Source organism: Phaethon aethereus (genome assembly GCF_964289735.1).
Source record: "Phaethon aethereus genome assembly, chromosome: 17".
Taxonomy (NCBI): domain Eukaryota; kingdom Metazoa; phylum Chordata; class Aves; order Phaethontiformes; family Phaethontidae; genus Phaethon; species Phaethon aethereus.
Window position 1 is genome coordinate 12,220,354 of NC_138593.1, and position 27,124 is coordinate 12,247,477.

At 46.7% G+C, this 27,124-nt stretch overlaps 1 protein-coding gene across 1 annotated transcript; it reads left to right on the plus strand.

The window, feature by feature from the left end:
- Nucleotides 1–2,638: 2,638 nt before the first annotated feature.
- PXN (paxillin) lies at nucleotides 2,639–25,359 on the plus strand (the record flags this gene model as incomplete). The annotated part of the gene is made up of 11 exons (XM_082007750.1): nucleotides 2,639–2,674; nucleotides 6,742–6,996; nucleotides 7,487–7,602; nucleotides 9,547–9,686; nucleotides 10,059–10,260; nucleotides 10,795–10,930; nucleotides 21,253–21,423; nucleotides 21,768–21,941; nucleotides 22,483–22,564; nucleotides 22,924–23,072; nucleotides 25,093–25,359. The coding sequence occupies 11 exons, from the start codon at nucleotides 2,639–2,641 to the stop codon at nucleotides 25,357–25,359; spliced, it is 1,728 nt and encodes a 575-aa protein (XP_081863876.1).
- Between the last annotated feature and the right edge of the window lie 1,765 nt (nucleotides 25,360–27,124).

Consider the following 27,124-nt stretch of genomic DNA (forward strand, 5'->3'; position numbering starts at 1 on the left):
AGCCCTATAGCAAGGCTCCAATAAGTCTTTTTGATGCAGCTCTTCTAGAGCATTGCAAATGTTTCTTTTGAAAGGCTATTTCATAGGATAAATATACCCAACCTCCCCATTCCTCTGCAGTTACTCAAAATGTAAAACTGTCTTGCCAGGGATTGGGTTACAACCCCGAGCTGTCTCCCTATATGTGAGCTGGAGTTGCATTTACTCCTGGAGGTGGGGGGGAGAAGACTTATTTGAACCTAATGAGATTTGAAAAGTTTGGATCCAGGGATTTTGCAAAGAGGTTGCTGAGATGAGTCTGTGAGCTCAGGGTTCAGTTCTGGAGATGCAATCCTCCTTGTTCTTTTAGGGGACAGCAACAATCAAGGATTTGAATTCAGCATCTTACAGGTATTAAGAAAAAAGGGCTGGAGAATGGTGTGTCATTCTGCAAACGAGGGGTCTGCAGTTTGTCTTACGCCAGGTGAGACATGATTATCATGTAAAGTCCATATTCTCATTTAGACATGTCAGTATGGCTATCTTGCTTTTTAATTTTCATTTGCCAGTGCTCTGGGAGTCTTCTGCTGTTTAAGCCAGGAAACCCTGTAGCAATTCTAGTTATTTGGGTAAACAGGGGCATGGGGAAGAACAGGGCAGGTGCAGACACCTGTTCTCTGCAGCTGCATTAGAGGAAATACTGTAGTTTGTGCTCAGACATCTCATCGTGATTATCCAGTGTGCTGTGTCTGGCTGTCAGGGACATGTGGCAGGAGAGATGCTGGGGGAGATGGGACTCTGTGGCTGAGTGCTGAAGGCAGTTGCTCTGTGGTGGTGGCTGGATGAAGAATCCTGTCTCCAGTGTCGCTCACTTTCCAGATGTCCCATGCAACAAGCAGAGCTACAGGCAACGTGCGGTTTGATGGATGTGCAGATGCGGCTTTCAGCTGTTGAAAATGAAAGGCATTGATATCTGAAGCATTTGAAGTATCTTGCCTCAGTTATGCTTCCATTTCCTCCCCAGTAGCAGATGAGATGTAGAAGAAAATTTGACCGCCATCCTTTTGATCTACTTACTCTATTGATAATGCTGTGATTTGCTGTGTCAGCATGGCTTAATAGCTCATCCTCAGTTGTTGAGAGAGGTGATTGGCATATGGAAATCTGAGGTAGTTTTCTCTCTTCTGGCACTAATGCTGTCGTCTTTGAGCTGACTGCTGTATGTCTGTAGCCCTTGCACAGGCTGGAGTTACGCTGGACACTCGGTAGTAGAAGGCTTCTCCTTAACAGAGGAAAGCAAATTTAGATTTCTCTGAATTGCCTCACTTTAAAAAAAAAAAAAAAAAAAAATTGTAGACTGCTTATGAATAGTGGAAAACTATTTACTGCTTGAGGAAAAATAAGCATTAAAAAGCTGGTTGATACCAATTGGCAAATGTGAATTTGTTGATGCCTTGTCACATAGTTTTTTCCAGGACTAGTTCATGATGTGTGCCACCTTAATCCAGGAGCATTTTTGAGATGTACAGAAGGCACAGGAAGAGGGGAGTGAACAAAGAATATGTTTTGACATGTGTGAGAAGATGCATGTATATATGTATATATTTTTAATAGCTTCACTGTATCTATTTAAGGGGTCTGAGTGTGGCTCAGATTTACAGAAAAGGGGGTTGATGTGTGCATCAGTACAAAGGGGCCCCTGTATGTTACCCATTCCTGTTCTGTACCTCAGAACTGTGTTGTGATCCCCTAGTCTGATGTTCTTGATCTTTATCAGACAAACTGGGATGTGGGAAACTGAAGAATGTGCCCCTGCGGCTGCATATGAAGCCGTTTCTGCTGGGGGATACTGCATTTGCAGGACAGCAAGTGCTGACATGCAGTGATGGTGAAGGAGCCTGCGTTGGAGTCCCTGGAATGCGTGAACTGTTCCTCGGCCTGACAGAGGTGTGGGCTGGAGAGATAGTGCAGGAATGTGTAGTATATAACTTGAGAGATGATTTTTCTTTTCACTGCAGCTTCAGCTGGTACATGGGGCTTATCCTAAGGTATTGTCCTGTTCTTTTATCTTGCTAATTTTCTTGGTGAAAGGGATTTTTCTGAGCAGTCCAATGCATTGGACATCAGTTTGAGAGTTCTTGTCCCAAGCTGTCTAAATTACTAGCAGAAATTTGGCAGATGCTGGAACTACCTTGAAGCAATGCAGTTGGTATTAAGAGCCACTTATACATGTGTAATGTGTGTGCAGAGCTGTGTGTGGGATTTGAAGACCAGAATCCCAAGAACCTCATAGTCAATAATGACTTTTGGCAAAAGGGAGGGAGAGGAGAGAGGGGCAAACTAATGCACCTGGACCTCCAGATGTCTTGGAGTGCTTTATAGCAATAAAAGTATCAAACATGACATCATTCTTTAACTGTGCCTCCTCCACAGAAAAATCTGTGTAGAAACACTTGAACGCGAACACAGATGTCCTTACATGCTGGGGAGGATGTGGTCTGAGTAGCCCTCTGGCCTGAATGTGGTTTCAGTTGAGCATGTAATTTCTGTGTTGCCCAGCGGAGGGAGGAGGACTCTGTCCTTCTGTGCCTGTCTTATGTTTGCATGCAGCTTTACCAGGTGCTTGGCCAAATTACCTGAGCCTCTGGAGTACCCGGGCATGCACACGTTGAGATGCACTGTGCTGCAGTGGACAGTAAGTTGGGGTTTTATCAGCTGTGTGACTGCAACCAGCATAGTGATGACAAGGAGGAGTGTCTGGGTTGGTGGTGTTTTAGCAAGTATCCCTCACTCTTCCACACCCCACTGGGCAGCACTCTCTTAACAGAGTGGAAAATACAAATTTCTATATGCACAGCCCCTACCTGCAGGTAGGCTGAGCCCTACTGAGCCTTTGGAAAGTGGACTGTGTGGTTCCACTCCATCCACGTGTCTGTGAGTTGTGTTAGTAGCTTCTTGTAAGGGTGAGAGTGGAAGCAGGGGTGATGCTGCCGAGGAGCAATGGCTTGAAGGTCTGATTTCTCCTGTCTGTTTTACTTTATCGCTACAAAATGGTTAAATCTATCCTCTAGAGATAAATGAATCTCTGATCTTTTAATCTTGGGAGATTCTGCCTCCTAGAGCTGTGACTGTAGTAGTTTAAAGAGTATTTGGGGCAGCAGTAAAACTGTGGTGAGGTCAGTGTGTGTGGTTGTTTCCAGAGTACTGGGCGATAGCCCCTGAGATGCTGCAGCGTGTGCTGGCATGAAGGTGCACGTCTCCGTGGGGAGGTGCAGCACACGTGGCACCCACAGAAAGTTTCTGTGTGCCTAAAATAGGGACAGGTTCCCGGCTGTGGGGATGATACAAGTGAGGTGAAGTTACTCCAAGTTAGCCCTTGCTGTCGGGTTTCCTCTCTCTGCCCATGTAAGGATGTAGTGGTGCCCTCTGATGGTTGTGTGAACTGGCCTGCGTCAGTGCGTTAGGATGATCCAGTCAACTGCTTCCTACGGGTTGGGAGGGACTAACTGGTTGATTTACACCTCCTGCAGCACTGTCCCTCAGGAGTCGCCTTGGGAAGGAACACTTCATTACCCAAGAAATCGATCAAACCTTTCATATTTCTATTCAAGTATTTAACAATTTCTATTTAAGGAGCGGTCACTGTAGTGAGCTCAATCCTGTAACGTGAAGTGCAGTGCTGCACAAGGCACAGCATCTTTGTTACAGTTCATCAGGTTACAGCTGTCTGGTCACTTTTGCAAAAGAAAGATAGAGAGCAATGCATCTTTTTTCCATTAATAAATCTCCCTTCTCTAATCTCACGTTGTCTTCTGGTAGTGTTGAAAAGTTGCACAAATCCTAAAGGAATGCACAGTGCTTCGGGACATCTTGGGATGAGGTGCTGCATGGGGTCCGTTGTTGGACCCTTTGAATGGGTGCAACAGCCCAGTCCAGCAAAACTTCAGGGGACTCTGGTTGCCTATAAGATTGGATCGGAGAACAGTTTGTGTGGGTGGAAGCAGCAGTGGGGACGGGTGTGAACGGGGAAGATCTTCCCTCTGCTGTGGCAGTGAGCTTGGAGGGAGCGACTAGGGCGTGAGGAAGAGTGGACCCTGGGGGTGCAGAACATGAGGGCGAGCAAACACAGGGAGAGGTCCTTTGCCACCCAGAAACCAGTGTGTGTGCGTCTGTCCTGCTCCTGGCTTGCTCCTTTCCCTGTCCCACCGGCGGGGTGGTGCCTGCGGGCAGCTGGTTCAGTATCAAGTTGTAAAGTTGAAGTGCAGTTTGAGTAAGCGAGTGAGTCCTTTCCAGCCTTTTCTCCTCCCTCCGCTTCCTGTTCCTCAGCTCTGCCTTGTTTGCTCAAGTCAGGAAGGGGGAGGGTATGGGGGAAGTTAATCATTAAACTGTAATGTCTTCTCCTTAACTCCTTCACAGCCTTGGGGGCAGAGTGCTCCTGGCATTTCCAGACCTCTGTTCTTCTGCAGACTTGTAAGAGTAAACCAGTAAATCTACCCGAACTCACTTTTGTGCCCTTAGTAAAAAGCCGAGGATTTCTGTCCGATGGTTCATTCAGCAGAGTGCTGAGCTGAGAGGGTGAATTTGTGGCGAGATGGTTACATCTGCCCGTCCTGCAGTCAGGGCTGGGGTAGAGGGTTGAAAAATGGTTTGGGTCCCCTCTGCAGGGCTGGAGGAGGCCAACACCCTCATGGGATTTTCAGTTCCTGGTGGAGTTTGATTTGCCTTTGTCATTGGTGGGGAGAAGCAAAAAACCACACCTTCTCGGATAGCACTTCTCTTGGAGGTTGTGTGCACGAAACCTCCAGTCATAGGACCTGCCGGGTTGAAGGAATTGCGGCTCTTCAGCAGTTCCCTTGAGGTATGTGCCTTTCACTCTGGAATCCACCAGCTGTTCTTTTGCTTATAAAGAAGATTAAGTTCATTTTTCCCCAGCTGCAGAAAGCTTGTATCCCTTTGGAGAAACTGCTTCTGGGGTATTTTGGCCCCTGTAGGAAGATGCCTGTGGCTTAAATGATTTGGAGCATCTTTTTGGCTAGAGGAAAGGGGTATAGAGTTAATTTAACACAGTATTTAATTTGCTAATGGCTGTATGCTGTTCTCTGAGTGCAGGACCGCTTTTTTTTTTTCTTTTTTGATGCCTTGGTTTGTGGAAGAGAGTGAATATAAAAGCAGCACCTTCCTTGTCTTGTAATGCAATAATACAGTCCTCCATTTGACCCTTCAATAAATTTTCTTGACGGGTTGCTAAGTGCATTGGCTGATGTGGTCTGCTCTGATCAGGAAGTGGCTTTGGGCTGGCAGGTGCCTGCCCTCTTAGAGCCGGTAGGCAGCCATTAGGGCGAGCAGTTGCTCAATTGCTATTCTGGTGTCATCTGATAACTTCAGCTCCTGGTGACCCTGATGGAGGTTATTGCAGAGTGGCTACGCTCAGACTGAGCCCTCACACCCCACACCTGAGTATCAAGTACCCACTGTATGTGGGAGGAGAAAGACAAATCCTGCTAACTGCGACTGCCTGAAGACGGTGGTGTCTGTGTGGAGGGGAGCGAGATGCAGGGGGTTTCTGAGCACCTTCTCTCCTAATTCTGCTGAAGTTGTGTTACTGGTGTCTGGCTGAATTCCACATCTGTGAAGGGACCTGCCAGGTATGTCCTGATGCTCTTATAATGGAGAGCACTGATGTCCCTAGTGAACCAGCTCCTCTCTTAATAGCCTTAAAGAGGTGTGCGTTAGAGCTTGCTGCCCCTGTGGAAAGCTGGGCACCTGGCCAGTGAGGCTTTCTTTAGAAAGTGAGTACAGTGCAGACCTGCAGTCGCCTGCTGGAGTTTCCCCCACCGGGGACTGCAGTGGGCTCCGCAGGGTGGGTTCACAGGACAGAGAACCCAACAAGTCTGGATTTGCCTGTGAGTCACCACAGAGGAGTGTGGGGTTGGGAATGGGCAGAGGATAGTTTGCAGGGAGAAATCAGTAAAGGTAGGAAAGGCTTTTCATGCCTTATCTTTGAAGGAGAGCATTTTGCCTGCTTTGAGATTTCCGAGAGGTGCTAACTGTGTGACGTGGGTTCCTCTGCCTGGCATGAGTGCCAGTGTTTCTAGCTAGTGGAAGTTTTTCTTCTCTTCAGGAATTTGTGAGCAGTCTCCACCCAGCAAGTTGAGAATTGTTTCCAGAAGAAATGGCGTTTACCTGGCAGCCTCTGAAAACTAGTTAACTGTTTGTGTGATGTACTGAGAGGGATTTTTGTTAGGAAGACTGAAGCCCATACTCCTGCTGTGCTGGTGGACTAATTTGAAAGTTTTGTGCTTCTTCCACTACCTTAGACTCTGAGAAAACCCCTCCTGAGATCTTGTTTCCTGCAGAAGGCAGTGCCTGCGGACACAGTAAATGACTCCGTGATGATGTGGGGCCTGTAATTAGTCTGTGTCAATATCCTGTTGCGAGTTGCTCTCTGGGCACGTTTCTCGTAGGTTGCTCTTCTGCAGGGTGCAGTGAGGCTGTGGGTCCTTGTTGTTGGGTGGTTTTCCAGTTAAGGCAAAAATCTGAGACTGACACAGTTTTTCTGGCTGCTTTGCTACCTTTTGGCATTTTCTTTGTACTAGAAGTTTGATTAACCCACTCAGTCCTGGGCTGCAGTGATGTTTTTCAGGGTATCTGAAAACATCTAGGCTCACCCTAGATGAAAAGTCTTCCCAAAGACCTTCTGATAAAGATATCCTGAATGAGCCGAAAGAGAAAAAGCTGTAGTCCAGGATTTTACCATTTTAGTGTCTGTTTTTTTCTTGCTTTCCTGCAGACGCATTACTGGCAGACCTGGAATCCACCACCTCACATATATCCAAACGACCAGTGTTTCTAACAGAAGAAACACCTTATTCCTATCCAACTGGAAACCACACGTACCAGGAGATTGCTGTGCCACCTCCAGTGCCCCCACCACCTTCCAATGAGGCCCTGAATGGTACTGTGATTGACCCCTTAGACCAGTGGCAACCCAACGTATCCAGATACGTTCACCAGCAAGTGAGTGAATGTGTGCGGATGGGGAGGGTGCATGCTGTTTTTTGTTAAGGAAGTAGATGAGGGGAGGAAACAGCAAGAAGTGAGGATTAATTTGGCTATGAACAGAATGGGGAAATAGGGGGAGGTGTGGGTTTTTAATGTAACTAACTGGTTGGAGCAAATGGCAGCAAAGAATCTGAAAGTCATGGTCATTTTTCCAACAAAATGGTAGTGTGATAAGATTAGTGTTAGTCATCTGTCTTGCAGCCTGTGGAAAGAGCAGACTTGAGGTTTCCAGCATAGATTGCGACTCATAGGCAAATTTGAAGCAAATGGAGAACAGTTGTTCCTGGTGTAGCTCATCTGATAGAGACTGACTGGCTATATAGCAGATTTTTTTTTTTTTTCCTGCTGGGCTTTGTTCTGCCCTATCCACGTGTGGGGTTGCAATGCAGTATTGTACATAGTCATTTTGTATTCTCTGTTTCCAATGCAAATCTCATTTCCACAGCCTCAGTCCCAGTCTCCTATATACAGCTCTAGTGCCAAAAGCTCCAGTGCCTCTGTTCCTAGAGACGGGCTCAGTTCTCCTTCTCCCCGTGCCAGTGAAGAGGAACACGTCTACAGGTATCTTGTCCCTGTTAAGAGATAAAAGCTTGACTCACAACTTGAGCCTGCTGTGGCTCAAGCTGCCTTCTATAAGTGGAAACAAACTGTTCCCTGTGTGTGTTATGTTGCCCTGTGTTGGTTTTGATTATCTCTTTTGTAAGAGGCCACTGTAACTCTCAGACTCACTGCAAACATTGACCTGGCACTTCGGTTTGCTGAGGTGCAGAAGAGGTTAAGGATCCATCAGACAGAACAGGATCTGTATTGTGTTGTGAAGGATATGATCCAGAGACAAGTGACAAATCCATCACCCTGTTAAGCAGCCCAAAAGTTATTTAGGAGGTGGGTGGCCTTTGGGTCAGTTACCCCAGGGAACTCAGTTACCTGTGGCCTACCAGGAGGTGCATTGACTTGAATTTTCAAGTAAATTCGAACTTCCGAAAACATTAATCTCAGATGATAGGTAGATGGCAGCTGCTTTTACACTGGGAGGTTGAAGGAATAGCCTGTACAGTAGGACAGACCTTTCTGCTGACATGGGGATGAGCAAGGAAGAGGCTGTCAGAACTTCATCTCTGATGCCCCTCTACAGTGCACTCTGCACTGGCTACCTTTTTACAGTGTGGAGACTAGTGTTTCTCTGGTGGTGTGTTCTAACTATGCCTAGCTCTTTCTGCTGAGCAGGAAGTTGCTTTCAGCCAGAACTAATTCTGGGTAGAGGCAGGCATATCCAGAGATGACCCAATGGAGGCAGTAACTGCAATTTTTTCAGATGGCTGTATGCAATTAGTACAAAATGGAGGTAATTACAGCCATAAGTCCTCCTGTACAAGGGTCTGGCATGGTTTGGTTCTGGTGTGAATTGTAGTTTGTGTGCTTGGGTCAGGAAGAAGTATGCCCTTCTCAGATTGCATATGTGAATTTTTTTTCAGTCTGAAGAGAAAGATAACAACTGCCCTTATGGAATTTCTTAATTGTCACTGGTGTTGTAGGTGTCAGAGTCCTAAAGCCTGTTACATATTAACTTTCTGAGCATGATATGGTAGTGTGTGCAAGACAGATGTTCCCATTTTGGATTTGGAAAGTATCTTTTTGATAAAATAAGAACCTCTAGAGCATTAGAAGTTATTTCTCCATTTGTAAAACTAGGAGAAAATAATTTCCCTGCCATTGACAATGGGAAGACTGTTATTACAGTGTAATTACTATAAAAATCACCGCATTGGTGCTAAGTTAGTTTTGAAACAGTTTGCAGTTGTGTGTGGTAAATGGGATCACCCAGGGATCACCCATGTAGGTTAAAGAATAATTACAGCCAGTGTTTTATACACGTTTGTGCACAGGTGAACTTCTTTCAAGGTGTGTGTATTTAACACAGTCAAAAATAGTTTCAAATTACTTTCTTATAAATTGATTAGAAATCCCCAAATTATAGGTTTGAGGACTCGAAAAGAGACCTTGAGTGCTGCAAGAGGCTACCACATAACCTCGTGCTTTTGACTTTTTGTTGATAGCTTGAGGTTTGTACTTTGCCTCTTTCTCCGGTCTGTGCTGGCCCTGCATTCCCTTGCTTCAGGGAGGAGGTTTTTGCTGCTTGGTGTGATGTCAGCAGAAACAAGTAATTTTCCTGTATACGAGCTAATGGTTCTGCTGCTGTTCTGTGTGTCTTGGATCTGCAGATGGTTAACTCTTTGCTACAGGACTGTGCAGCCATACAGTCCTAAAACCTGAGGCCCTGTCCACCAATGCTATTTCTTTGTAACTGACAACTGAAGATGTGGCTAAGCAGCAGCTGCGTTGTAGCCATTCCACAAAGCACACATGATCTTTTCCCCAGAGCTAAAAGCATCAGCTTGAAAAGAATACAATATATGTGTAAACTTTGTGAACCTAACGTAAGTTTCTCTCCATCCTTCTGCTGTATCTTGATGTAGAAGTTTCACACTTGCCTTTTATCTTTAGTTTCCCGAATAAGCAGAAGTCTGCAGAACCATCTCCCACAATGACCAGCTCCTCTCTGGGCAGCAACCTGTCAGAACTGGACAGACTTCTTCTGGAACTGAATGCTGTTCAACATAATCCCACCAGTGGCTTCCCAGCAGGTAAGGAATAGCAAGACATTTGGTATGAGTGGAATAGTTTGGTTCTCAAAATAGTAGTCTACTTTTACTTTGCAACATCCTTACTGAGTGAGACTCCTCCAGCCCCTGATCAAAGATTCATTTAGTACGGATGGTATCTCTTGAGGTCCATGGTGCAGCACCCTGCTCAAAGCAGGGCCAGCTTCAAATTGGCTCTAACTACATTCAAAGTTAGATTACGTTGCTCAGGCCCTTGCCCTGTTAAGTTCCGAATATCGTCAAAGATACCCTGTTCCATGGTTTTCTGGGCAATCTGTTGCTCTCGTCTGTGATTAGCATATATGTATGGACCAAGGGGTCTGAAGGACTCTTTTCTGCTCCACCTTTCTTAAGATGAAGCCAGCAGGAGCCCATCGCTGCCCAGCATGACTGCACCTCACTATGTCATCCCAGAGAGCAGCAGCTCTGTAGGAGGGAAGGCTGCACCCCCTACAAAAGAAAAGCCGAAGCGAAATGGTGCACGTGGGATCGAAGATGTGCGTCCCAGTGTGGAGAGCCTGCTGGATGAGCTGGAGAGCTCTGTGCCAAGTCCAGTGTGAGTAGTGTTTTGATGGTTCCTGGCTTGGGTGGGGTGGGACGGGCTCCTGTGGGAGTAGTGACTGTAGTGTAGGGGCAGATGTTGCAGGAGAGTGACAGATAGAAGATGGGCTTTGTCTAAAGAGTTGGAAATCAAGCAGGCGCATGAGCATGCTCATGCTCTTTTATCTGCTCCTGGATGAAAAAATACGTGTCATGTTACAAGAAAGGGATTGTTCAAACTCAGATTTATAGCTGATCGCAAATACCCACTGTCTGACAAAAGGAATGTTTGGTCGTTGTTCGTTTCTTAATGGATGGAGGGGGTGTGTGTACACACTCATGTTAGATTTGGCAGAGAGACAGGGTCTGTGTGTGTTGTGGCAGCTGGGTCTGGCAGAGGGCTGGCCAGGGTGGGCAATGCTGATTAAACTCATTATGCTGTGCTTGCCTGGGGGAGCAGGGGGACTTTCAGTCTAGGAGTGCTCTCCCAGGCTTACATGCACTCTTTCTTTTCTTTCTTTTCTTTTTTTTTTTTTTTTTTTTTTGTCAGCCCTGCAATCACTGTGAGCCAAGGTGAGGTGAGCAGCCCCCAGCGGGTCACCGCCAGTCAGCAGCAGACCCGTATATCTGCTTCTTCAGCTACACGAGAACTGGATGAGCTGATGGCATCTCTCTCTGACTTTAAGGTACCCTATCATGACAACTTAATACTTCATCTTGTCCCTCCCCGCCACCAGACTCTCTTGCCTGTTAGCCACATTTGCTGTCCTTGTTTGGTCTCCAGAATGACTTCTTTACCTCTCAGACTTGCTCTGAAAGACTTCCTGTGGTGATATTTGTGCTTTCTGAGTGTTGTTGTAGGTGTTCTCAACTGCTATAAATTCTCATCACTGTCAGGGTAAGGCAGTGCTGGGATCTGTTTTTCCTTTGGTTCTGCAGTTTGTCTGTTTGCCAAAGGTAATGAGCTTAATTACCACTCAGTAGTGGGTGAATTATTTTGCTGTGCTACAACTTAACAAGAAGTAGGGGAGCATGGGACACCAGTCTGCTTACTGACAGAGACCAAGCTCTTCTTTTCTGTGGGATGTCCCAGTGTGTTTTTACCCTGACGTGCTTTCCCTGAGGAGGATCTTCCAGGCACGTGGTGTGAGCGCTGAAGCCTTTGCATCAGACAGCCAGAGACTTCAAAGGCTTCCATCTTAAAACTGTTAGTATCTGTTATTCATCTCAAAATGGGATTAAAGTCTAAGCTTCTTGTGGGGGCAGAGGATGGCAAATAATAGTCAGAATCTTGTTTGGAAATCAAACTATTGTGTTGGAAAAGAACGGCTACTTCAGTCACAAGTAGCACATAAAAATCTCATAATAGGATAAGCTCAGGAGTAACTTGCCCATGGTCATCTTGATGTGTGAAGCACTTGGCATATGTAGTTGGATAACTTGTTCTTTATTCATATAGATATGTTATCATTCTTGCACTAGATGATTAACCGCGGAGCTTATTTTCATGAGACTTCATTTACCCATAATCATAGCAAAATGAAAAACATACTCTCTTCTTTCAACTTTCAGCTGCTTTGCTTATACCCTTACTGAATTATTCACTTGAATTTGTTCTGAGAGGTCGAGAAAGCAAATATCTAATATAGTCTCTCTGTTGTCATTGTCGGGTTTGCCTTTCTTACATACACATGCAAATCGGCCTTTTAATCCTAAGAAAGTCCCTAACTCTCTGGTTTTTCCTCATATAGAATATTCTGCTGATGTTTGGTGTTTCTTTTCTGTGCTGAACTCCATCTCCTCCTACCATGACTTTAGGTGGGGCAGCGAGAGCTGAGGAGTGTTTTGTGAGGAGAAGTAGACAGGACATTCAGTGACAGCTTTGCTGTTTGTTGTTATCTCTGTGCCACCGTTCATGTGAGAGCTTTTGGTGTGTGCTGTGGGTTTCATGGAGGTCATTACAATACCTGGAGTTTTGTCCAAGTGTGTGAGTTCAGAACCCAGCAGTGAGCATGCACGCTCTGTGGGACTTCTCTTGCCTTGCACTTGCTGGAATTGAATTCAGTCTGCCATTTCTGGCACATGTACTTCATTTTGTGAGAATCTAGGAGTTACTCACTGTTTTCTCTAGACTTACTGTAGTGTGTATTTAGTCAACTGCAAATATTGACACCTTAGTGTTGCCTTTTTTCTCCATATTAGGTCTAGGGTAGAGTGCAGGATATCCCTAAGTGTCTGTTCAGTCTGGTTGAAAAACTGCACTGTTGTGAAGCTGGAGAAGAGTTCCCACCTGTGCTGCTGGCATACCATGCCTTGCTCCTTCCATGGGTGCTGTGGGAGCTTGAGTGCTATGGCCTTGTGCCCCTGCTGCTTTTATCAGGGCTCAGAAAACAAGCTCAGGGTGTGGTTGTTGCCACCAGCCTTTGCTCCTAGGTGAGCTCTTGGCAACTGAGAATGACTTTGCCCAGCACAGGTTTTCCTTGCAAGATAAAAGGAGGGGGGCCAAAGAATCTTTGTGCAACTCCAATAAAATGTGCATGACAAAGATGAGCTGCTTTCTGTAATACTGCCTGCCTTCCTAGTTTCTGGTTGAGCTCTGAGAGCAAACTGAAATGCAGCAAGACTTTAAGATTTGGCCTTTATAAACACAATATTAGCATTTTTGCAAAGCATGGAACTCATCTGTGTCTAAATGTTCTTCCTGAAGCACAAAGAACATGGTTTCTATGATGATTTTCCTTTTGTTAATACTGTTGTTGGCTGTTTTAAAAAACAGTTATTTTCCTTTTTCCTGTCCTCCAGGTTGCTTCATTTTCCCTTCAATCCTTGTATGGTTTTACCTCCTCTATTTGTGCCAACCAGTGGTGTTAGCTTGTCTGTAAAAATGGTTTTCTAGTCTGTACCAGTGATGGGATGGGAGAGGAGTGGAGTTTTTGCAAAGGTGAAAGATGAAAGGCTATTGTTTGAATGCCAGATGTGTATGTGGTTGCAAGAAATAGGACAGAAAAACTAAGTATGATGTGTAACTAGTTGGAGTTGGTAGTTGGTACAGCTAGAAGTTGCAGTAGATGTGATTGGGAGGAGTGGAGGCACTGATGTTTAATTTCCCTCATACCCTAGAGTAAAAGGTGCTATTACAGACTGATACTACCCTTTTATCATCTTCTGCTCGCTTTAATGAGTTGCTCATTCTTTTTGCTTACAGAATCCATTTGATTTTGGTTATCTAGCTTATCAGTCATCAGGCACTGAGATTACTTAATGCACTTGTTTTTTCAACCTCTGCCATTTCTGTGTAATATGATGCCTGCTTACTGCATAGCTAGATGCTTGTATTTAACTGTTCTATTACTGTTGAGTGTTTAATCATTGCTCTTACTTTGGAGCTGGTATGTTTTTAATATGTGGGAAATCCTTGCTTTGGAGTGAAATGGTAGTCTTTCCTTGGAAATGCCTGAATTTTTATTTTAGGAAGTCTGGAAACTAAGTGTGAACCACAGCGTAAAGCCAGGTTACTCTTACAGGTGCATCCAGCTTAGGCAAAATACAGCGGGAGGGCTATATTGGGAAATGCCCTCATTTTAACTGCTGAATATACTTATTAGTCCTTTTGGTCTCTTTGCTGTGACTGTGGGTTTGCTGTGCTACTCAAGGGGAGGAGCAATCTGTAATCAGTTGTGGTCCCCTATTGCTCTTTCCTTTCTGAGCACAGTCTCCCTGTAGCACTATTGTTGTAACTTCATAAATGTGTGTGTATGCCAGCTCCTGACCCCTCGGGATGGTGGCAGCTTAGGTCAGCTGAAGGTGTATGTCTCTTCCATCTACTGGCAGATTTTGTGCACGTTCTGGTTAATTTTATGCTTTTATTCATGATAAGTATCCCAGAAAGGTAAGTAAAGATTGAAATGCCATGCATGGGCTTAGGAAGCTACATGCCCTGCTGCCTAAGAGCATGAGCATTTAATTTCTTGAGTCTGCTTTGGAAAATGTGACTAAGAATCAGAGCAGGGCCTAATAGGTCTTGGATTTGGAAATCCTTTGTGGATATGTTTTTAAAACTGGGAGTGCTCAGCATTAGTCTTAGGTTGACCTGCTGTGTGAACTTGTCCAAGCCCCTGTTATTTTCCCTTTTAAAGAGAAAGGAGTAATGCCAGTTTGTCACCCAGAGCTCAGCCAGGAACCACTGAAAATTGGGAGAAGAGGACTCATGATGTTTTTTCAAAAGACCCCATAACTCAGGGAGAACCAATAACTCTGTATCAGTTGCTTGTGTTGCTTTTGTTACACTGTATTTTGGATCAAAATTAATACTGATTTTATTACAATGTAAATGTGGAGCCTTTGGCCTAAGGGGGAGAGGCTAATCTAGCCACCTAAGCAATGTTTACAAGGGCATGGAGTGACTGACAGACTTGTATAGATCTGGTATGTGTCGCATCCAAGGTGAGATTAGTTATGTGACTAGAACAAAGTCCATGTCATCTGTTCTTGCTGTGAATGCCCTGAAGCTTTGTTTTCATTGCCATATACTCAGTCAACTGGAGCATTTTATTAGTGTATCAAGAAGAAAATGTCATGCTTTGTTCTCTTCATTGATTGCTTTTTTTCAGCTTTGAAATGTAAAATTTACATGTCTGACTATGAGTAAGTTAATGTGACCTTTACTCACAGTCTAGACATTCCTGGATTTGCAGCTGGCTTCCCAGTGGCTGCTGCATGCCCCATCACAGCTGCAGGTGAACACATGAGCTATGACTTAGAAGGAGGGCATAGGAAAAGGATCTCAATGGCTGTAGAACTTTGTCTCCTGTAATCTCATGTGAAGATCAGCACAATGTCATACTGGTTCTGCTCTTTGATATCTCCTTTTCCTTCCCTACTCTTGGAAGTAAGGCTTTGGATCAACACGGACCTTTGATTTGGAGGTCATGATTGCTATAATGCTTAATTCTTTGCTTTTTTCCTTCTCCTTACCTCTGTCTTTATTTTTTTTTCTCTCTATTCCTTCTGTCTCCTTTTTGCAGAGTAGTTCCACTATGTCTCTGATTCCTGAACCCTCCCTAGAACGAGTTACCAGCTCAGCAATTGCAGACTTCAGCAACACCCCTCACAGCTTAACAGGGCTATCCCATTCCAAACACCCTTCTGCAAGTCACAGTGGGGACTCGGCAGTGCCAACATCTGCCCCCTCAGCAGTCCTTTGCACTGAGGAAGTCAGCAACACTGTAGTTCTGCCTACTTCAGGGCATTCTGCCACTCTTCCAGGTATGCCCTGTTTGCCACAAATGGCCCCTGTGCCCCCACCACGAGTCTCTTCAGGTTCTGCTACTCGTGGGGAGCAGATGACCTCTGCAAGTTTGGTTCGGATGAGCAGAAAGCCTGACTCTTCTAGAAACGTTTTCCAGGCTATGCCGGATTCCAGTATGGCACTTCTGTGTAGATCTGCTAACGTGGAGGCACAAGGCCTATGGAACAATTTGGCAAAAGAGACTGAGAAGAAGGAGCAGAGTACTGACCCCAAAATCTCAAGTGTACCAATTTCAAACACTTTAAATGGTCAAGGGAAGGGGCAGATACCTAAAGAGCTGGATCAGCAGGGAGCAGTCAGGGACAATTCAGCCCTTCCTTCCCAGAGCAGAAATGTGGCAACAGCTTTAGATGAGCTGTGGGCTCTGGAGCTGTCTGCACATGTGCCAGAGGTACGTGCGAGAAATGACAGCGTTTTGAATACGGTTTGTGAACCTTCTGTTGTGGCCTTGGATCGGTGGGATGTCTTCCCAGACACTAAAAACCAGTTGAGCTTTGTAGTGGAGCAAGGACAGGAGCTAAAAGATGAAGTACCACATGAAACCAAGGTAGATGGCTGTCCTGATCTGGTCAAGAAGAGGCAGGGCAGAGAGAGAACTCCTAGGAAGGCAGGTATTGCTAACATCAACAGAGCTGGAGGAGACCAGGAAAATGAGCAGTTCATAAGCTCTGCAGTCACTCCGGAATCTCCTGAAAATGTTTGGAAAGCTGAATGGGATCTGCTGTGCATCTCCAAACCACCCACAGAGAGGATTTCTGCATCAGGCCAGGCAGGCACTGAATGAATGGAGGAGTAGGATGAGTCCTAGCTAGGACTGTTCTGACAGCCCACTAACATTTTGTGTGTGGTGTGAGTGTGCCCGGACTCACCCACACTAACAGCATGCAGGTCTGAGCAATGTTACTGACAGCTGCATGTCATGGAGGTTTGAAATCCTCTGCTTTACCTTGTGGTCTCTTCTGCATGTCAGTGAGCAGCACAGAACATGGCAGTTTGTAGAGACTTCCCGGTGAAACGGACTTTTAGCCCCTAACTGGGGTAAGACTCAGTCCACAGAAGCCTCTGAAAAGTTGAAGGGCTGTTTCACACCGCTGGAGGATGTTCCTGACTTGGGACAGCAGGTCCTCTGCTCTGCTAGCCTTTTTAGGTCTCATTGCTGGAGCTGTTAGTGTTCCTTCCAGTGCTGGAAGTACACTTTGTGCACCAGACATCTCTGACCAAGAGTTTATGCCTGTGAAGGGCAAACAGAGAGAGGCTGCTCTGTGTCCTTGTGTTGCTGAGTTTTCTTTAATGCTTAGTGGAGTGGTCATGCTGCACCTCCTATCTTGGCTTCCTGCTGGTTAATCTTTCCCTTCCTTTTCTAGATAGTTATTTTTGGCTGCTGTGATTATCCTTACGGGGTTTTTCCTTGCACTGAGTCACTGTTCTGGGCTGTGCCAAGAGGAATTTTGGCATTGTGGAATAAATGTCATCACTCTTCCTGCTCACAGTTGTCACTAATGGCTTGAGTTTGTGCTGTTGCATCTTGGGGCTTGTTCTGACATTGCTCTTCTCTGCTGATACTATTACATTTGTCATTTAGATTAAATCTTTAATCAAGAGGACAAAAGAGACTGCAAATGTGCATCCAATGTATCGTGACCTCTCTCCAAGGCGTAAACTAGGTCCTGCCTTATTTCGCAAGACTGAGTCCCAAGATCACTTACTTGAAGAGCTGCAGGACAGACTGGGCATCGCTAAACAGGAACAGGAAGAACAGAAGAGCCAGGATGACTGGCTGACAGAGGGGGTCATTATCACTGCCAGACCCCAGGGGGAAGAGCAGAATGGTGGACAGCAAGTAGAGAAGGTAGAAAGCAGGGATGTGTGCTACGGAATTCCAGCATGTCCCTCTGTCCAGATAGCATTGTGTGGAGGTGCAGATTAAGTTTCTGAGTGCCCTAAGCAAAATGAAGAACTAACTCTACTCACCCTTGTCTGGCCGGAAAAGGGAACTGGCACTCAGGTCCTGGTTCTTGATGTTTAAGAATTGGAGTGGGATCTGAGGGTGCTGCTGGAGGTATCTGTTTGGGCAGTCTGCTACTATCACATACCATATGTCCATGTGGGGTTTATTTTTAAAACCAGGCCTATCACAGAGGCATGCTTTGTGTTCCCCAATACTGTACCTGTGCAGGAAGTTCTGGGTGTAAGGTGGTGCTCTTCCTTGAGCTACACAGGGAAGCATATTTTCTAGTTCCCTTCTCTTTCTTTCTTGCTGGTTTTTCTCCTTAGATAAACATAGTGATAACAACCAGCCTTCCTGTTGCAGGAAGTGCTTGTTGGTTCCTCTTTGAATTTATTCACCTTTTTTCTTCTTCCGTGTCTTTCTAGGTGGTTTTTCCTCCAGAATCACCGCTCCCCCCAAGGAGGACGGTCTCTGTTCCAGCTTCTCCCCCGCTCCAGCCTTCCAAAGAAGCTGCAAAGACAGTCCCTGCTAATGCTGCTCCCTCTCATGTCTCTGGCCCTGCACCTCTTCTCCCACTCCCACCTCAGCCTTCCCATGTGCCATCTACTCCAGCTCCTAGTCCGGTCTCATCCTCTTCCTTCAGCTTGGCTCCCCAGCCTCTCTTCCAGTGGGAAACTTCTGATGATGATTATCATGAGCTTTCTGTTGTGGACACCCCTCCTGAAGATCCTAGGCACTCGTATTCTTCCCAGACCTGGACCCCTAGCACCAAGACAGTTGTTTCTGTTGGCTGTCAGACTGAAGATGACACTTTCTTCCCACATGTGCAGGCAGGCTTCTCTCTTCTGGCTTGATTTTTTTTTTAGCAGTGTTTTCCAGTCCAACTACTGCTCCCAACTTGATAGCTCAGTAGATACAATCTGTAGGTAAAGGCTGGTACTGAACTGCTAGATTGTCGAGAGGACTCATTGGCAATATCTAATCCCAGCTGTGCCTGGCTAGCCCTGCAAAGTACATGTCTGTGCAATAACCTGATGGTGTGAGTGTGGTTCCTGTCTGTCCTGATGATAGCTTTGTGCAGCAGGGACTCTTATTTCCCTCTGAGATGAAGAAGGTAGCTCTGCAGCACAGGCTGCAGCTCTCCCTGCCATGATCTGTCTTGGAGTTGGGGGAGTAAAAGATGGCAAAATCTCGATACTGGAAGGAGCAAATCAGCAGTCCTTCCTGTGTTTGCCTGTTTAGACAGGTGTCCACAGTGCAAGTGGGTTTTGGTCAGAGGTGGTATGATCAAGAGCTGTGTAATGCATCTCCTGTTGAGGGGCTGCAGCTCCAGGATGGTGGAAAGTCTTAATGTATGTGTGCAGTGATGTGCAATGCTATGTGTACGGGCAGCTCTCGAGCAGTGAGCAAGGAAACACCTCTGCATCTTGAACTGTTGTACTTTTCAGGTGACCTCTGCTCCTCCCCTTGTTCGTAGTGCCAATCTGCTGGCTGCTCGTGCACCCCTGGGCCCTTCCACCTCTGAGAAGGCAGGACCTCCTTTCTGATTCCTTGGCATGGTGTGCTATCCTGGTCCATGAGTGTGCTGCAGGTGCTGCTGGGATCTGCTCCTAGAGCTCCCAGTGCCAGTAATGTAGATGATATCCTGTAGTGCATGGTTTGCTGCTCATAGAGCTCCTAACTGAATTTGAGTGATGACAGTTCTCATGGGTGAAGGGTGGGAATTTGAAGGGCCTTTGCATGATGAGTTTATGTGGATGCTGTGCTGGGTGTCCCTTGTAAACAGCAGACATTGAGTGCAGGAGATGAAAACAAACCCTTTTCAGGTAGGGACTCATCTGGGAGCTGTCAGGAAGGCTGGGTCAACAGGCCGGGTAGAAACTGTAGTGTCCACAGGTGGTTGTGCCTGCACTGAGGTCAGCTGTGGCTTGCAGGAGTGTGTGGTCCCTTATAGGCAAGGGTGAAGTGCTCTGCTGTTGAATTCATCTCATCTCCTTTCTCTCCAGATGGTATTTATCATTTGTGAGGGGTATTTGAGCCTGCCCTGCCTAGTGGCCACAAGCCCCCTGCTTAGAGTGAGAGAGGGTAAGATCCGGCGCTTTTCCTCCCACTGTGCCATGTGGGAGGCCCTGGCTTTGTCCTGGGACTCTGGCCTGGCTTTGTACAGAGAGGTCTGTTGTCTCCCTCCTGTGAGAAGCCTCCTTGCAGTGGTATGCTTTGGAGACATCCACTGCAACTGTTAGGTAGCAAATAACTGCTGTGTGGCAGAGGGTTTGTTTTAGGCTCCGGGCGTTGGGGTGTGATGGGGCTGTTCTGTGCTGCAGGACTAGGAGAGGTGGCAAGCTGTGGGGGTGGCTGGAGGAGAGAGGATGGGAAAAGCTGCGTTAAGCTCTATTGGGAATCATGCTGTGTGCAAGACAAGGCTGATGAGGGATGTGTGTGTGTAAAAAAAGCTAAAATTATGTATGTCATGAGAATTTGTATACAAACAAGTAGAAAACAGGGTTTGTCACTGGGTAAACTAGTTGATTACAGATATGACCAGCTGCAGGACAGGGAATAGAGCTCATCCTGTGGCTGGAAGGGCACATTCTGTCAAGGCTCTGAAGCACTTCAGCATGTCCCTGGCTGCGCTGGCAGCAGGCTGATGGGTTGTTTACAAGTGTAGATTTTATGTCTGTTTTAATCTATACTCTTACTAAAAGATAACATGTGCTCCAGACCAACATCTTGGGGAGGGACTTCTTTGGGTCTCTCTAAACCTGACAGTAGCTATTGCAGTACAAAGTCAGCTAAAATAATCTGTATTTCATTATTGCAGTTTGCCTGCAAAGGGGGCTTTGGTGGCCAAAGAGAACATATATTTTGTTTATAAGTTATGAACCTAAGTAAAACATTTCTCCCCCTCCTTCTTGGGATGCCTTTCTAAGCCATGTGTATTGTGGTGGTGTGAGTTTCAGAAACAGCTTCGGAGACAAGTATCTTAATCTCCTTCCCTCCACCACCGTGCATTTCCAGTGCTCCATCTGACAATAGATGTGGCAATCTTTCCATTGCCATCCTGTCTGCTAGGTCTCTGCTGTGGATGCACTGCCCTCGCTGTAGTAAACAGCAGGCAACTTGAAGGGAGTTATTTCCTTCCTGCTTCCACTTGCTTAGCTCAATTGTGGCATGAGAGCTGCCTGAGGAGGGCAAAGGAGACTCGGCAAAAAGATCTGCAGAAAGTGGTGCAAAGAGGGGGAGGGGAAGGGAGAAGATACTCTAGCTGAAAGGGAGGTGAGATGAGAAAGAAGAGAGGGATCCCTGTCGGAGAGGAGAGAGTGACAACTAAGAGAGGGCAAAAGCATAGAAGTAGAGAGAGGCCAAGGGGAAGGGGCCCTCTGGATGGCGTCTCTGCTTTGTCAGCTGGCCAGACTCTGATGAGGTAAAGGGAGATTTCTGGCAGAGGCTTAGACAGCAGTGTACAGACTACTTAGGATCTGCTGGTGACTTCTGCTGTACGCAGAGTGAAGGAAAATCAAATCCTCGGTTCACAGCTCTGCTGTTACACATCCCAGGGTCTCTGCATGTCTCTGCATAGGCAGAATACATGTGTGTACTTGATCCTGGCTCTCACCGGCTTCTGCAGAGGGTGTAGCTGTCTCCTAGCAATCTCCTGTCTGTCTCTACAGAGGAGCCACTGGCAGCAACAGCAGGCATTTATCTTGTAAATACAGCAGCACTTGCCTTATGTTTTTTTCTCTTCCCTGCAGTTCATGGCACAGGGGAAAGCCGGGAGCAGCTCCCCTCCATCCACAGCCTCCAAGCCTGGCAGTCAGCTGGACACCATGCTGGGAAGTCTCCAGTCTGACCTGAACAAACTGGGTGTAGCTACAGTTGCCAAAGGTGTCTGTGGAGCCTGCAAGAAGCCTATTGCTGGGCAGGTGAGTTGAAGGTGCTATCTCATTGCTGAATCTTGGGCTGCAGCTGGGAGTAATGGGGAGGGCTGTTTCGTGAGGCTGAAGAGGCTGGAGATGCTGGAGAAACTGAAGTACTCTATTTATCCACTGGCTAGGTACGCTGTAAGCTCCTCCAGTGACCTCTACCCTGCCCTTGAGGGACTGCCCTCTCCTGAGATGATAGGTAATTCAGTTTTCATGCTACCCCAGTCCAGGGCTCACTTGAGTAGTAGAACTTGTCATTCTTGCTGACCTCCAGCTGGTATCTTGTCATGTGGTCTAGGGGCGAGGGAGATAGAGTTGTCCTTCATAATTTGTTTTCCCAACAGGTAGTTACAGCCATGGGGAAAACCTGGCACCCAGAGCACTTCGTCTGCACCCACTGCCAGGAGGAGATTGGGTCGCGGAACTTCTTTGAGAGGGATGGTCAGCCCTACTGCGAGAAGGACTATCACAATCTCTTCTCTCCTCGCTGCTACTACTGCAACGGGCCAATACTTGATGTGAGTTCCTTGAGGGGATTAAGGGTGCTGGCAAAGTGCTGCAGGCCTGGGTGTTAAAAACTCCGCTCATGTCCTGGGAGGAAGATTTTGTTTGGGGACTTCTATTTTTTCCTTTGCTCTGGCTCTGGCCCAGATAAATTCTTATGATAGGGAGAGGAGTTAGTTCCTCTTACCTTTCCTGGAGTTCCTTCAGAACCCCACGTTGCTCCTTCATTCCAGTAATGATTCCTCAGCATTTGTCTATTGGTAGCCTGTAGTAATAGGCACCAGTACTAGAGTCCTGAGAGCTGGACGAGGCCCTGTATAAGGGAGGAAGCAATGTGTAAGATCCTTTTAGGGTAAAACAAAGTGTGCAGTGGGGAAAGCCTGAGTGAGCCAGAGGCGGGGGAGAATTGACTCAGCTTTCTAAAGGACAGTCTATTTTAATGCACGCTCTTGTCAGTACCAACATTAATGTGTTCTTCACCCTACCCAGCCCCCTCTTAACCTCCAAGCTGAAGCCATCATTTACATGACTTGCACTTTGTCTTCTTCTGAACAGAAAGTGGTGACGGCTTTGGACAGGACATGGCACCCTGAACACTTTTTCTGTGCCCAGTGTGGAGCTTTCTTTGGACCTGAAGGTATTGCTGGTTTAGGCAGTCTCCTTGCTGAAGTGCAGACAAGTGTGTAAGGCAGAGCTGCTATTAGGGGACAGCCTGAGGGATGGCAGGGGAACTACTGAAGATGGAAATGCCAAGGGATATAGCTGTTTATGGTGGAAGGATGCTAGCAGTAATGTTCTTTTCCCGCTGGAGAGGAAGAGTGTGCATGTGTGTGTATGGGACAGGAAGGGCAGCAGAACAAGCAACAGCTACCTGCGGTGTCTGTGCGTTAGCAGCAGGAAGGCTGATCATACCCATGCTGGTTACCCTGCAGAGCTTGGCTGGTCTTAGGTAAAGACCAGGAGCTGATACTCTTTGCCACTATTCCCTGTTGGCAGGTTTTCATGAGAAGGATGGCAAAGCCTATTGCCGCAAGGACTACTTTGACATGTTTGCTCCCAAGTGTGGAGGCTGTACCCGGGCTATCCTGGAAAACTACATCTCTGCCTTGAACACCCTGTGGCATCCTGAATGCTTTGTCTGTCGGGTAAGAAACCCAAGGTCCTTTGCTGCTGCTGTACGACCCCTCTCATTTCTACCCTGCAGGCATCTGATCCCTTATCAGGAAAAGGCGTCTGGGGTAGTGAAGGGCAGCCAGCCCCACAAGATAAAAACATGGCAGCAACCAAACACCTTCTTGGTCCTCTGCCTGTTTATATTAAACTTTCTAGCTGTTTTGCTCTTTCTTCCCAGCTTCAATTATGGGCTTCTGCAGCAGCTCACAGATAAACAGAGATATTTTCTGTGACCTTTGAATAATTATAAGCTAAGCTTCTCTCTAAGTACTTGCCTCTGCAATCAGATTTTAAGGATCTTCCTCCCATGCTCCATCTGACAATGTAAACTAATGAGATTGGCCTTGTTCAGACAAATATGCAAGTCAGTGAAATGGTGGCAGGCTCCATACAACAGGCATAACAAACAGGAATACTGCAGATTAAATGCTTGGCACTCTTTCAGAAAGCTTGCAAATATTAACTCTTACAGGCCACAAGAGATGAGCAAAATCAGCCTGTGTTTCCTAGAGTGGGAAAGAAAGGCAGAAACCAGAACAAGCAGCAGAACCACAAGGTGCTGATTCCTGTGTATGATGCTCAGCGCAGACTGTCACCATGTTATTGGGGCTGCCTGCCGAGAGCTATCTGTGGCTCCGAGAGCAGTGTGCAGACAGTGGAGCCAGAAGATGGCAGTCCTGGCTGGGGAGGGCTGTGCCTTTTTCTGCAGAGACTGAGACTTCTGTCAAGGAGCTCTGCTTTCCTTTTCCCCCTGCTGCCACACTGCCAGTATTGGTGAGGCCAGCACTGATACCTTCCAGGACACAAGGTGGGATTCTCTTCCTGTTTTTGCTAAAGCAGAGCAGACTTTTCAGCTGTCCTGCTGACTGATGGAGGAGGCTGTTTACTGAACTGATTATAAGCATTAGAAAAGTCTTGGACTCGCTGCAGGCAAACTGCATTCGTCCCAGTATTGCCAGTGTTTAGCTATCCATGGCTCTGCATGCTGTTTGCTGGACTCACTGTGCACACCTTGGGGTCCAGCTGTGTGTGATACTCTGTATCGTCCCTGGGGAAGAGGATGTCTTGGGACTGAGCAAAACGAGGAGTCTGGAAATCTGGCTTCTCCTTGGGGCCTTACAGCTGATCTGTTTGTTAAATCTGTTTGGCAGCATCCTCGACTCTCCCCCACCCTGCTACCTCAGTTTCCCACTAATACAAGGAGGGGAGTCTCCCCAGTCTTGCAGGGAGAGTGGGTGCTTCTGTTGCAGGTTCTGAAGTACATTGTCCTCAGCTGCCTGACACTGAGTGGAGTGAGGTCTGGACTCTACTAAGCACATAGCTAGTGTATCCTGTTCTCCTCATCTACTCAAAATCATTAGCACTGTAGAACAGTTTCTCCAAGTAGTGATGCATGTGTACCTGGTAGAGATGTCTCAGGATGGATGATTCTGCACAAAGTGTACCCGCATAATGCCAGCCATTCTGGAGAGATGAGATCACTTCTAAAGATTAATTGAGCCTCATTTTCTCAGCTGGAACCAGTCCCATGTTCATCAAAATTCTGCTGCATGAAAGTTGCTGTTGGTCCCTGCTTCTGCCTGCAATTGTGGGGAAGCTGGAGTGAGATTAAAAAAAAAAAAAAACAAACAGGGAAAGGTGCTGCTGTGTTTCCCATCTCGGGGGAAGGAGTGTTCTCCTTTCTTCTGGCTGGACGCATCTGATCTGGTAGCTCATCTGTCATGTTTTCTTTATAGAAGTGAAACCAGCTGGGGGAGGGAGCATGGTTAATTCCCTTGCTTGTGGCTGTATCTGTTGATCTATCAGCCTTTCCTTGGGAACTCTTCTTGGACAGAGTTTGGCTCTTTGGACAACAGGATGATTCTGAAAGGCAGCAGTTCACCCTGCCCATGGTACAGCTAGGCTGTGCCACAGAGCAGAGGAGGCTTGTGGAGCTGCCTGCATCCTCAGTTTGTTATACAATCTGTCCCCTTCTGCTTTATCCTCCTGCAGGAATGTTTTACACCATTCATCAATGGCAGCTTCTTTGAGCATGACGGGCAGCCCTACTGCGAGGTGCATTACCACGAGCGTCGCGGCTCGCTCTGCTCTGGTTGCCAGAAGCCTATCACAGGACGCTGCATCACTGCTATGGGCAAGAAATTTCACCCCGAACACTTTGTCTGTGCCTTCTGCCTCAAGCAGCTCAACAAAGGAACCTTCAAAGAACAGAACGACAAGCCCTACTGCCAGAACTGCTTTGTCAAGCTCTTCTGTTAGAAGCATCATAGATGGGCGCTAAGCATCTTTCTGCCACCCCCTTGGCAGTTCTGTCTCTCTGAACATTACTGTGATTTAGAAACCTTACCAGGTGGGGAGGAGGGTGGGGTGGGGTGGGAGTGCTTTCTGCTGCTGTGGAGAGGCAGTAGATCCAGAGATGAGACGGACCATTAAACTGGAAATGCCCTTGCTGTGTCTCAGTAGAGAGAGGCTGACTCCCCTCATTACCGTGTGCGTGTCTGTGTGTGTGACTGACAGCTGAGTTTAGCTCCCGGGCTCCAACAAGATTTTACCCAGCCCCCTCCTGGCAGAAGGAGTCTTTGCCAGTAGGTTTCAGCCTGTCTTAGCACTCTGAGCAAATTGTGACACTTGCAGACAACACAGCCCTCTGCTTTGATACCTCTTTCTCAGGCTTTTGTCTGCACGCCTGCAGTCTGAGCAGTAGCACAGCGAGGGCACCCTGTGATCTCAGTGCCACCCTGGCTCTGCTCACTAGAGCCACGTGGCGTGTGCGACTTACTGAGATCAGAGCATCAGCGCAGGCAGCCAAGACCCTGCAAGGGTCTCTCCAGTTCCATTACACTGTAAGGAGATGATACCACTTTTATTATTTTTTCTTAAGAGGAATCAAGATGTTACTGTGTGGGGTGGTTTGTTTTGGTGTTCCGCTCCCCCCAGTTTGTTATTCCCTGCCTTTTCTCAACACACTGAAGCAGGAGGTGGAAGCGCCGACCATCCCTTAGCACTGATGTGCGCTCCCGTGGATGACACCCTAGGCCAGGCTCCTCCATCAGCACTCGGGCCTGCTCAGGGCAGCTGCTTTCATTGCTTCCTGCTCGCAGGAGAGAGGAAGAGGCATCGTCCCTTCTTTAAAAGCAGGTGCAGAGAGGTTAGAGTGCAGCCTTTTTCATCCATCCTTGTCATGAGCGAGCGTGATGTGCGTGTGTTTATCTGGCCTGAAACTCTCACATCTATCGGGGCCTGAAACTGCCACAAGAGCAGGGAGAAGTGGAGGGATTTAAGAAGCCAGGAAAAAAAAAAGATCCAAACTTTATATCCTTTCTTCTTCCTCTCTTTGCTAATGAGACCGGACAGCCCCTTGGTATTTCCCTTTTCTGTGCTTGTTAAATATGTTCTACTGAGAGATGCTAGAGCAATAACCTTTTATATTGACTGTTACTGGTATAACAAGTCCCTTGGGTCAGGTGTGTGTGACACACTTGGAGTTTTATTATCAAAGTAAATACTGTATCCTGTCTTTGGTAAGAACTGTAGATTTCTACACTGATTTTGAATTCATATCTAATTTACTTATACAGAAATTGGTTTTGAAGTGATTTTAAGAAAGCAACTTTTATATCAAGCTGTGCTGTTTTGGGCAGTATGCCAGTTGTGCTGGTTTACTGCATCTGTAACCTCAACGCTTTGTTAAGCCTAACTAACATTTGAGTATTTTCTTTTTATTGTGGGTTGGGAGGGGCTAGAATCTATGGGGAAGGGAATGTGACTTGTATTTTTTTTTTTTCCTCCTAACACAGGCAGGTGAACTGTGAATGGCTTTTTTCTTTCTTTTGTTTTTCCCCGCCCCTCCTCTGGGTCACCTAAAAGTGTGGTTTTGGTTTTTATTGTAACCTGTAAACTGCTGTATTTGAATCACCTGCCATTCTCCCAAAGCCCAGCTTCCAGGATGTTACAGGGAGTCTTAATGTGATGCGGCAGGGGGAAGGGGGGGGGAAGAGCTGAGACCTTTGCCTTTGATTTCTCC